Genomic DNA, 12,717 nt, shown 5'->3' with positions numbered 1-12,717 from the left:
TTCGCATTTATAATATTAGTTTGGATGGATATTGTTATGTATTAGTTTATAAGTATTGTTATGTACTGTATATGTGTATTGTTATGGGCCCTGGTTGCCTGAAATATAGGAATAAATAAATAAAATAAATTAAAAAGTTACAACCTCAGTGGCGGACTTCCCATCAGTACACAGAGCCCAACCCTTAGGTAATGGCTCTTCCTTGTGGATTTAAACTTTTATCTGGAAATGATTACTTAATTAGGACATGATCAATATTCTTACGCTCCCAAAATATGCCAATCTGCATGAGTTTCTAGTAATCTCACTTTAACTTGTTGCTCGATGACATGGATTTGTCATATAATACATACATATTTACATAGAAACAGTTCGAAAATAATTTTACGTAGAAAAATAATTTAATAAAAATAATTACGTGATTTTAATAACCTTCCCCATAGCCACCGGGGCACCGTCTCGTCTCGGCACGGTGTAGCGTGATTCATCTTTTAAGTACCCAACTTCCAAAGAGCAATCAAAATGACATCATAAAAAACCCTCCGTTTACTTTCGCTTCTTTATAAAACAAACCAAAACTGTGCTTTAATCTGTATAATCTAAGATTATGAACAATTTAATCCGGTTCGATATACGATCTCTTTCAGAATCGAGTCATCCAATATGTTTTACGCCGATGATCTCAGCAGAGGTAGATACTAGGTAGGTAACAATACTGTTATCTCTTAACAGGAAAAAAACAAGAAGACAAGGGCATTGTTAAGCCGCAAAACGATTAGCAAAGGATCAGATAGCTGCCACAGACTACCTAAAGGTGTATTGCATGTTATTAAATCAGAAGATTCATTGCGTAATTTTATTAGGACACTCGCACGCAAATACAATGTTAAGAGTGTGCAAAAGGCAGGCAATTCCTTCTCAGTAACTTAACTGCTAATCGTAGAAAATATTTAAAAAATATATAGTTTTATTAATAGAATGTAATACGTTTTTATACGTCCTTAGATACGTAGACTTCATACAAAACACAAGATTTAATAATTTAAGTATACAAATACAGTGTTACTTAAACATGAATTTTAGTCATCAAAAATATAAAATCTAGGTAGAAATAGTTTGTATTGGTTTGACTCCGATTCTCTCAGCCATCACACGCATAGCTTGAATTTGTTTCTCTGGGTAGTTGACGGTCCCTTTAGCTAATGTCGTCTTGCCAATCTTGTCTTCCTTATCTCCCGGAGCTAATACAGGCAGTGCAGGGTCCACCTGAAAGGGAAGATAAAAAATGCTCTGAAAAGGCCACATTAGACTTAAATTAAACAGGCAGGTGCTAATATTGATGCATTCATGGTTATCATAATTCTGATTAAGGACTACATGCAAAATAACTCTTGATTAACTCCAACAATCATCATTCAAAAGCCATATTTATGTAGTAACAGCAGCAATAAGACTGTGTGGCATTTCTGATCTTCCAGTGTCAGGAAAGAAAAAATAAACAGTTACATCTCGTACTCACATATGATAGTTAAATATATTTCACAAGGGAGATACCATTTTTATTCTTACGATCATCTACAACTTCAAAAGTTTACAAAGACAAAGGGAAGATGACAAACATACCGGTTCCAAACTCCTCCATGTGTTAAGACAATCAGCAACCCTCTCCGCGAACCCTGGAGCGAAGCACTCAGGGTCTATCGCTGCAAAGCACTGCCCCAAGTCTGGAGGTCCTTGGGTGCTGGTCAACTCCCAACCACGAATGTTGTGCGTAGATTTTGACCCTATAACGTGGAAACAACATTAGTAAAAGAACAGTTGCCTGTTTGTCATGCTCGAATTGTTAGAGGACCATAAAACGTAATACAAACAATTCTTCAACGTCGACCAAACGAATAACAACAATATAATGACCATATTACTATTTATTATTCATCACCAATGGGTACCTGCGTATCTCTTCTTCTTACCCAGATTCTATTTTTGATGAAACAATAAAATTGACTGCTGGCCTGCATTCATACCTGATAATCCACTGCAAAAAGTCTCCACCATAGCACTGAGGGCATATCCTTTGTATCCACTGGTCTTTTCTTCTCCACCCAGAGGCATCAACCGACCTGTACTGAACGCCTGAAGAAATAAGAAGAACGAATGACTCTTACGACCGCCGTTACGCCTCCGTCCAAGGGAAACTACTCTTTTCACCCGGATAAAAATAAAATCAATTGGTGGAGCCATTACAGGGTGATTGTGTAACGTACGGACAGAGTTAAGTACTTTTCCATTTGAACACTAGTGAGGAAATTGCCATAAAATACGATAACTTTCGTATTTATAATTAAGGTAGTAGGTAGAATGATATTAATTGACTTCTCAATCCTATATTGTTTCATAATAAACATTTAACACTTATTCTCCCGTACGAAGCACTAAATCTTGCTGACCCTAAGATTGCTGTCAATCTCAAAATCTCAAAAATTAGTAGGCATTAAAAACTTACAGCCTTAGCGTCAGTAGTGGACTTCCCATCAGAACCCAGAGCCCAGCCCTGTGGTATTGGCTCCTCCTTATGGATTTGAACTTCAATCTGGAAATTATTATCTTATTAGGACATTAGCACATAATGGATGAGTGAGAATCCTGATAATTTGACTTTTATATGTTTGGTAATAAATAACATAATATTATCGGTTTGACGTATCTACCTATAATAAATACAAAAGATCCGGTAAGAATGTTACTGCATCTATATGTACATACGTCCAGAAATTATTCGTTGTTACAGCTGAAAACGTGATATGCTATGATCAAGCATAGGGGATTTTCCCATATTCAGCGCACTGAGCACGCATGTTAGTGAGTAATAATTATGTGGATTTTACCTTCCCCATAGCGACAGTGGTAGTCGCCATATCGACCACGAGCTTGTCATCACCAGAAGCCGGGGCTGCCATCGCTATAGGATTTGTACCCAAGGCCCTCTGCAAAATAAGTTTTTTTAAAGATTTATTACAATAGGCACTCCAGGAACTGAACCCAAAAAAAAATAAGTGATAAGGATACATTATCCATAGTCCATCCATACGAGACAAATATGGTCTGGAACAGTTAAATCAATTTATAGGTACACCAGTAAAACTATATTTGTACAGTTCAAATGCCAGTGCAAATGACTAAAGTCTTTAACTGCAGGGAAATAACTTACTTGTTTCGACCTAGTAGGAACCATGATAGGCGACGAATTGGTGAATGCCATGCCTATTAGCCCCTCACGTTCTGCCTTCAAAGCCCAGTAGCCTGCCATACCGAAGTGGTTGCTACCTGGACATCATGACAAAAGATGACAACAGCAATCTTCAATAGGTACCTCAGAATAAAGGTTAGGATATTATCTAAAATTGTTGTTGCAGTAGCAGTTGCAATAAATATGCCTTGTCTACATCTAATTAAGAATTAATTAACTCAATTCTTATCTTAAAAATTCTAATTAGAAACACCCTAAAAGAATATTCCGGGTAATTCAGCTAAGTACCCATCAAAGACAATTTTATGATCGTTCTAAAAAACAATTCTGCATATAAATTGGATCGTAACAGACAAACTCACGTTTAGCAGAAACCCATCCGACTCCACATTCCTTAGCTTTTTTGATAGCTACGTCCATGCAGAAGTTGCCGACAGTAGCCCCAAGGGCATTGTGCCCGTCTACCCAGGCCGTGGCTCCTGACTCCTTCAGGACTTCAGGCTTGGCTGTAGGTACACACGCCCCGGATTGGCAGTCGTTTATGTAGAATTCTGTCGAGAAATATTAGTAGTGTATAGCTTCATATACTAGGTATAAGGTATCAGTAGTGTAACAAATTATTTATTTTGCACACGTTTTACAAAGTACATACAGACTTTCGAAAGGGGTTTTGCGTCTTATAAAACATTTTATGATGGCTACTTTCATGAACAGAAGAGTCATTGCGTTATTTTATTGCAAGAGATGCCTATAAACCATGAAAAACTTCAGAATAAGTTTTACGAAATTCCTCAAATACTCTCAGTGTTATTTAACGTACTTAATTCTTTTGAGTTTGAGACTCACCAAGTCGATTCAAGCCATGGCTGTAATGTCCCACAGTGTCTGCGTGCATCAGCAGGTCAGCGTGGGCCTTCGCTTCCGACTCCGGAGTCCCAACTGCCTTCAGGCTGTCCTCCATGAACCGTCGCACCTCTTCCAACTTAACCTCTGGCATGGCTGTGTCTATGGCACAATTTGAAAGAAAAAAGTTATAGAACACCAAGAAGTCAATATCACATCACCTCCCGAGCCTCAACTATGTTGGGGTCAGCTTCAAATAACCTACCTCTAATTGAAGTATTAGATTAATTCAACTAATTTGGGATATAGGTATGTATTTAACAAAATTAGATATATGTAATCTACGCCGCGAAAATTGGATAGAACTGTATTTAAACGGTTTTTTTTATGAAACTAATATGTATGAGCAAATATGAAGATAATAATGATATGATGAGCAAATGAGAAAATGTGAAGCAGTATCAAGAACTGCGTTTGTAAGAAGCTAATGTTGTTTAAGACTGCACAGTAATGATGGTATATCTTATGACGAAAGTTCCCAGTAATGTAGAGCTGCTACTGAGGTTTGTATGTGGTTAGGAAAGTACGAGTAAATATAGGGTGTTAACTTCCCGAAACTCATCAAAGAAAGATATAGACACCAAAACGTTTCCTTGACAACCACACAAAATAAATAAGTAATCACTTACGGCCAGTTTCTTCATCAAAAGTTAAAGTTAAAGTAATGTCTAAAGTAAAAGTAACGGTCAAATACGTTTTTTTCAAGGCTAAAGTGACAGCAAAACTAATTGAAAAATTGAATTTGACCGTTACTTTTACTTTAGACATTACTTTGACTTTTACTTTGGCTTTAACTTTTGATGAAGAAACTGGCTATTAATCTACCGAGTTAATGCTTTATTGCTTAGGCTGACATTGTATCATTAGGTAATCTTTATCATTCATTACCGTAGGTAAATGTAAGTCGCCTTATAAAAAAAATCTTCTTATGACAAATCTTATATCTTATCTTCTTCTTATATACATATAAAAATGAATTGCTGTGCGTTAGTCTGACTAAAACTTGAGAATGGCTGAACCGATTTGGTTATTTTGGTTTTAAAATATTCAGGTCCAGGGAAGGTTTAAACGATACGAAGTTTGTTGGGGCAACTAGTAGGTAATACAAATCTTGCTTTAATGATTGGTGGTAATTAATTTTAAACTGCTATGGAGTATGTACCTATATAAATGGTAATAATATCTATTTTATTAACATAATAAGCACATAGTAAAGAAAAAAAAATATAGTCTCATTTAATGTATATCATGTTTAGGCAAAATTTTAATAAAAGAGCTCAGTAAGAATAGGACTATGTGTAAGCTACAGCTTATTTAAAATATTAATAATGTAATGTTTAAATTAAGTTTTACATTTGTTGACGTCTTTTTATAATACGTCAGTGACCACGATTCACATGAATGAAAAAACACTTCAGAGTGCCTAGTGCGAGTTTTGCTAGTAAATTTTTTCGATGCGAAGATTATCATACCATTGAATCACGTAGCACTTATCGTAGAATTGTTTATTTAATAAAGACTGTCATCGGTACTTGGTCGTATAACACTCCAGCTCACTTTTGCGAGTGTAAGCATTATTAACCGGCAAAATAATAGCCGTAGAATACGACTCTTTATTTCAATAGACTTATAATTAGGTATCGAGTTGCGAACGCACACAAAACTCGGAATCAGCACTCAGGTTCGTTTTAGCAACGCCTTGTACACTTATAGTAGATACCTACGGTATCAAATTTCCTTAACACAAGACGCTAGCCACTGAACTATAGAGGTAGAATAGGAAAACGCACCGTTTTATATTGTATCAAGAAAACAAACAAAAAATAACACAAATCTTCTGCACTGAACCGGTAAATTATTGGAAAAAACTTTGTACGGAAAGCTCGCATTGATTGGGAAATAATTGAGTTTTCTATTAGGTACCTACGCATTGTGTGTTGACCTCGACATTTTTGGGAAATACAAGGAAATCAATCAACAGTATTGTTGATAGGAATAAGTAAAACTAGGATACAAAATCTACACAACTTATCAAGTAAGTATCAGGCACCTATAACCTTTTTTGTTGGAGTATTTTCGGGAGAATAAGGAGATAGCCATTAACAATTTTCAGGACACTAAGATATTTGGAAAGTTATTTATTTATTTATTTACTAGAAGGAGAATCAACAGCTGTAACAAAGGGATAACAATTCTATATGATATAGTAAGCCAATTATAGATTCTCACGGGTAGAAACTGAAAAAGTAACAGACAACTTAGGATCACTAACAAGCACGATAAAAAAATAATAATAATAAGATTATAACAAAATATCACTTGGCACAATCCGCACTCTTGAAAAAGTCCGTATTCAGCTGAGTGCGCGCAGTATAAGTTTTAGTGGTAAATGGGTCAAATGAGAAGTCCTTACAAAGAACATTAAAGTCTTTACTCGCTCGCACCATGTATGAGTTTCGCCTATAGTTAGAAGAGGAATAAGGAATGGAGATAGGCGGATTAAATCTAACCGATCTCTGGGGAACATTAAAGCATAGTTTATGCAGGAGATCAGGACAGTCAATCTCATTAGAAATAATTTTTAGTAGGAAAGTGCAATCTGTCAAGTTATAAAGAATCAATTTGATCGTTTTTCACTCAAGAGATTTTAGAAAATATCACTATGCATATGTTGGATTATATAAAGCAAAAACTAATACCCCTAACTTTCGATAACATTGTTCTTTGTTCTATCTGAACAATCTACTGTTTATTTAACTCTACACACACTGCGTCACGGGATCTTGTTAGACGGACGTATTGCTTCCAAGTACCATTTAAAGTATAGAATAAATATTTCAATATCAAATCAGTATATTATTTCTTTTAATCCCATACCTCCTATAGGTTATGGGCCCAGTGCGAAAAAGGACATTTAGTAGTGAGAACATTCAGTAGTGCGTAGTGACAGTAAAGTGCATAGTTGTAAATAAAAATAAAGTTGTGACAATGGAAAAAGTGAAAAGAAACATTAAGCCTTTTAATGGAGAAAAGTACAGTGTATGGAAATTTAGAATTCGTACACTGCTTTCAGAGTTAAACTTGCTCAGTGTTATTGACGAAGAAATTCCTGGAACGCGATCCGCTGAGTGGGAAAAAAATAATAAGGCAGCCAAAAAGTATTATAGTCGAATATTTGGCGGACTCATATCTTAATTATATTAATGAAAATGGGACTGCTCAAGCAGTTTTTAAACATTTTGACGCGATCTATGAAAGGAAAAGTGTAGCAACTCAATTAGCGCTGAGAAAACAATTATTGGGATTAAAATTAAAAGCCGATATACCCTTGATCAAACACTTCTCAACATTTGACGATCTGCTGACAGAATTATCAGCTGCTGGAGCTAAATTAGAGGAAACGGACAAAGTAGCTCATTTATTACTTACTCTCCCGAATACATATGATGGCGTTATCACTGCAATTGAGACACTATCTGAAGAAAATATCACTCTCGGTTTTGTAAAAACTAGACTATTAGATCACGAAGTAAAATTAAAAAACGAGAGTCGTGATACCAGTTTAAAGATACTCCATGTTGAAGAAAAATATAATAAAAACAGATACAATCGCACAAAACAAAACTATTTGAAGAATACAACATTCAAGAAAACAAACAAACAAAAATTTGTGAAATGTCATTACTGTGGACGCAAAGGACACAAGAAACAGGATTGTTTCTATTTCAAAAGACAGACAAATATACAAAACAATGCCCCAGAAAGGACAAGACAAGTCCAAACTATTGCCCTGCAAGAGGGAACGACCTCGAATTCTTCTTTTTCAGGATTTGCGTTCATGACAAGCGCATACCATTATGAAAAAGACCACTCGACAATTAAATTCCTATTAGATTCAGGAGCGTCTGATCACATCACAAATAGAGATGATCTCTTCACATCGTTTGAATGTTTAAATCCTCCTTTAAAAATTTCAGTAGCTAAAAACAATACATTTATTTCAGCAACTAAAAGGGGAAACATAAATCTTATCAGTCAAACAGGAGTGCAAGGAATACTTACAAATGTATTGTTCTGTGCCGAAGTACCATATAATTTAATATCGGTATCAAAGATGCAGCAAGCAGGATTCACCATAATATTTGATGACAAAGGCACACAAATTACAAAGGAAGGTAAAATCATCATGAAAGGTAAGACATTGAATAATCTTATAGTTCTAGAGTTTAAAATACCAGTAATAAAAGGGGAATCCGCTTCCCAAGCATGTTATGTTAATGAAAATAAATATGAATTATGGCATCAACGCCTAGGACATATAAGTAAAACTAAATTCCTGCAGTTAAAATGTCATAATATGATTGATGACTTAGATGAAATAAATACCGTAACTCCAAATGATAAGTTGTGTGAAGCATGCATAAATGGGAAGCAGACTCGCCTGCCTTTTAATAAAGTTAAAGACAAAAGTTACATTAAACGCCCTCTGTTTATTGTGCATTCAGATGTTTGTGGTCCTATAACACCTCCAACAATAGATAACAGAAATTATTTTGTTTTATTTGTTGATGAATACACACATTATTGTGTGGTGTATATGTTAACTTACAAATCAGAAGTGTTTACAGCTTTTAAAGACTATGTCGCTAAAAGTGAGGCTAAATTCAATTTCAAAGTAGTAAATCTTTATAGTGATAACGGTGGTGAATACTTATCCACCGAAATGAAAAACTACTGTAGAGAAAGAGGCATAAGCTATCATTTAACAGTTCCTAGGACCCCACAGTTAAATGGTGTTGCAGAACGTATGGTTCGCACAATAACAGAAAAAGCTCGTGCTATGTTAAATGGCACTAAAGCATCAAAACGTTTTTGGGGAAATGCAGTTTTAACTGCAGTTTATTTAATAAATATTACGCCTACGAAAGCTTTAAGTCAATCAAAGACACCATACGAGATGTGGCATGATAGGAAACCAAGCGTTAAAAATCTCAGAGTTTTCGGTTCAACTGTATATGTTCATAATAAAACCAGTAAAAACAAATTTGACAATAGGTCGTGGAAAGGAATACTGGTAGGTTATGAACCCAATGGTTATAAAGTTTGGAATACAGAATTCGAAAAATATGAAACTGTAAGGGACGTTGTAATTGATGAGACTAATTTTATCGAATCTAGGCCTTCATTACGACCTGAACGGAGTAATAATACATATTCCCAAGACGAAACTGATAATGACTCCGTAACAAAATCAGTGTCTTATAAGTCTCATAGTTCTGGCCCTAAATCAGATAGCTCTCAATCTGATGAATGCAGTACAAGTAAAATTCGAAAAATCGGTAGTCATGAAATACCGAATGAACCTGAAAATGAATCTGAGAGTAGTTTGAAACACAAAAATCAGGATAAACCTGATGAATTTTTAAATTTACGAAGAAGTGAAAGACTGAAAACATGTTCGCGTAAATCATATAATGAAAATGACTATGATGTCTATAGTGCGTTATCCATCACAAGTAATATACCAAAATCATTAAATGAAATTAAATCTCTGAACGATAGGAATCAGTGGGAAAAAGCAGTCAGAGAAGAACTCAATTCTCTTAAGAAAAATAATACATGGACATTAGTACCAAAACCATCAAATAAAAATATTGTAGACTGTAAATGGATATTCACTATTAAAAATGACGTTTCAGGTCAACCTTCAAGATATAAGGCACGTCTTGTCGCTAGAGGTTTCAGTCAAGAATATCTTAGTGATTATGATGAAACATTTGCACCAGTTGCTAGAATAGCAAGCTTTAGATTCTTAATTAGCTACGCAAATCAATATAATTTACTGATTCATCATATGGATGTAAAAACAGCATTTCTAAATGGTACACTAAAGGAAGAAATCTACATGAAAGTTCCTGAAGGTGTAAAATGTAAAGATAATTACGTATGCAAATTAAACAAAGCTCTTTATGGCTTAAAACAATCAGCTAGATGTTGGTACGAAACATTTGAACAATGTCTCAAAGAAATAGGTTTTCAGAACTCCCCAGTAGATAGGTGTATATATATGAAAGGTAAAGGAGACATTTCTAAAAATATTTACGTAATCTTGTACGTCGATGATTTAGTTATAGCATGTGCAGATTTGCAAACAATGAATAATTTCAAAGCATATTTAATGACTAAATTCGAAATGACCGACTTACACGATATCAAATTATTTTTGGGCATTAAAATAGAGAGACACCATGATAAAATTACTTTAGACCAAAGTGCTTACATTAAAACCGTTTTGAATAAATTTAATATGAGTGATTGCAATCCTATAAACACACCGATAGAGCTTAAATTAAACTATGAAGCTCTTAACGCTGATAAGAAGTGTGACGCACCATGCCGTCACCTGATCGGTTGTTTAATGTACATTATGCTTTGTACGCGTCCGGACTTAAGTACATGCGTAAATATTTTAAGTCGGTACACAAATAAGAACAATAAAGAATTGTGGTTATGCTTAAAGCGAGTTTTAAGATATATCAAAGGCACAATTGATTTGAAGTTAACATATACAAGAAATAATTACAATAACATCCTAAGTGGATATGTCGACTCAGATTGGGGTGGCCACGATTGTAATGATAGGTAAAGCACTACTGGATATGTGTTTAAATTATTTGATCAAAATACAATTACATGGTGTACAAAGAGACAAACATCAGTAGCGGTCTCGTCTACTGAATCCGAATATATGGCTTTATATGAAGCTGTTAAAGAAGCATTATGGCTTAAGTCTCTGGCAGAAAGCATAAACTTAAAAATTAATAAGCCCATTATTTTATATGAAGATAATAACGGATGTATTAGCATAGCTAATAATCCAACAAGTCATAAAAGGTCCAAACACATAGATATAAAATATCATTTCTCTAGAGAACAAGTTGAGAAAAATGTAATAAAATTAAATTATATTTCCACAGGTAACCAGTTGGCAGACTTGTTGACAAAACCTTTACCAGTCGTGTCTTTTATAAGACTGAGAAAAGGATTGGGTATAGAATAAGTTTTAATTTAAGTACAATTTCATTATGAAATGGTCTGATCAGGTTTTTCTGGGTTTTCCCTGATCCTGTGCAGCAAATGTTGGACCATTATTGTACAGTTGTCCCAGACCTTACTTGGAAGTATAATATGTTACGTCGTATTTATAAGTTGGTATTCACTTTGTAATGTTGAATTGTAGACTAGATACTGTATAGTAAACTAACGAATGACTAAAAGTTAGGGATTAATTTTTGAGGGGGCGTGTTGGATTATATAAAGCAAAAACTAATACCCCTAACTTTCGATAACATTGTTCTTTGTTCTATCTGAACAATCTACTGTTTATTTAACTCTACACACACTGCGTCACGGGATCTTGTTAGACGGACGTATTGCTTCCAAGTACCATTTAAAGTATAGAATAAATATTTCAATATCAAATCAGTATATTATTTCTTTTAATCTCCCATACCTCCTATAGCATATAGTATGTATAAGTACCCTGTTTTGAAGGATCATTGGAAAATAGACCTAGTTGATGTTTGAAATGAGTTGCGCAGAATTTTTTAGAAGCTGAAATTTTTGTAGAATTTGGTATTGATGTGTGGTAAGGAGGTGATTGTTCACTGATTAAACGGCGAAAAAAAATAGCTCGAGGAAACTTGGACTATAAAGTCTAAAGTCACTAACTCGCATAGAGCAAGCGTGATGATTAACGCTTAATTCTTTTCTGTATGAGAGGAGGCCTATGCCCAGCAGTGGGGCGATAAAAAGGCTGATGACGATGAATATAACGAGGTAGTTTAATAAACCGTTAATGTATTTGCTGTCAATTTTACCTTAATAAAAGAAACAACCGAGTAATAAAACTGATATTAAGACGAGCACTACATAAACGTACAAACAATAAACTGCCAGTTATCTGAATACAGTTTACTCAAAACAGTATCAATGTAAAAACAGTGATAATTATATACTTATTATAATAGTTACGCTTTTCAGCGGATAATAACATATTCAGCCAAAACAACGACCCAGTCCGTAAGGTTAAAATCTCCTGGAACATATCATACATTTATAGAAAAATCACAACGAAAGTCGAAACATATTAAACGTAATTAGGAACAAATCATAGCATATCTTGTTACAGTTATCTCCATACTTATCATTAACATAATTATGTAGGTATACACACAACTGCGCATGGTTTTATCATAATGGAAAAAGCCTGAATTTGACTTTTCTTTCTGTGGAAGTATCTGCCTTTTTCATTGACGAATCAAACGGATCTAAAAACGTTACACATCATTAGAGTAGTTAGGCACTTACTAATGTTTACTTACAATTCATAAAGATTAATCTGTACTTCATATTTTGTTTAAGATTCCGCTGAAACATTTTTTTAAATTAACCAATTTTCCAAGAATTTATTTACATAGTGAAAAAATACAAAAACATATATTAATAAGCAGATTGTATCGGTTACTTATAAAATGAAGTTTCATGGAAAAGTTAATTATGCATCG

The 12,717-nt window shown here is 34.4% G+C and overlaps 1 protein-coding gene across 1 annotated transcript; it reads right to left on the bottom strand.

The window, feature by feature from the left end:
* Window positions 1-579: 579 nt before the first annotated feature.
* LOC124638221 ((2R)-3-sulfolactate dehydrogenase (NADP(+))) lies at window positions 580-12,118 on the bottom strand. The gene is made up of 9 exons (XM_047175120.1): window positions 12,031-12,118; window positions 4,094-4,252; window positions 3,610-3,798; window positions 3,209-3,324; window positions 2,886-2,984; window positions 2,504-2,590; window positions 2,025-2,133; window positions 1,624-1,784; window positions 580-1,266 (listed from the first exon to the last, which is right to left on the bottom strand). Exons 2-9 carry the CDS (start codon window positions 4,242-4,244, stop codon window positions 1,102-1,104), a joined length of 1,077 nt encoding a protein of 358 aa, XP_047031076.1. The 5' UTR covers window positions 4,245-4,252; window positions 12,031-12,118; the 3' UTR covers window positions 580-1,101.
* Between the last annotated feature and the right edge of the window lie 599 nt (window positions 12,119-12,717).

The sequence above is a fragment of the Helicoverpa zea genome, chromosome 17 (genome assembly GCF_022581195.2).
Source record: "Helicoverpa zea isolate HzStark_Cry1AcR chromosome 17, ilHelZeax1.1, whole genome shotgun sequence".
Taxonomy (NCBI): Eukaryota; Metazoa; Arthropoda; class Insecta; order Lepidoptera; family Noctuidae; genus Helicoverpa; species Helicoverpa zea.
Note: the sequence above shows the minus strand (reverse complement) of the source record. Positions and strands in the feature narration are given on the sequence as shown.

What these genes read in the sequence shown, in the direction of transcription:
- LOC124638221 (XM_047175120.1), bottom strand. Translation starts at nt 4,244, where the DNA reads ATGCCAGAGGTTAAGTTGGAAGAGGTGCGACGGTTCATGGAGGACAGC. An exon ending in TTCCTACTAGGTCGAAACAA is followed by an intron (nt 2,985 to 3,208) that starts GTAAGTTATTTC and finishes CTTATTTTGCAG; the next exon opens with AGGGCCTTGGGTACAAATCC. An exon ending in CCACTACTGACGCTAAGGCT is followed by an intron (nt 2,134 to 2,503) that starts GTAAGTTTTTAA and finishes TTATTTCTTCAG; the next exon opens with GCGTTCAGTACAGGTCGGTT.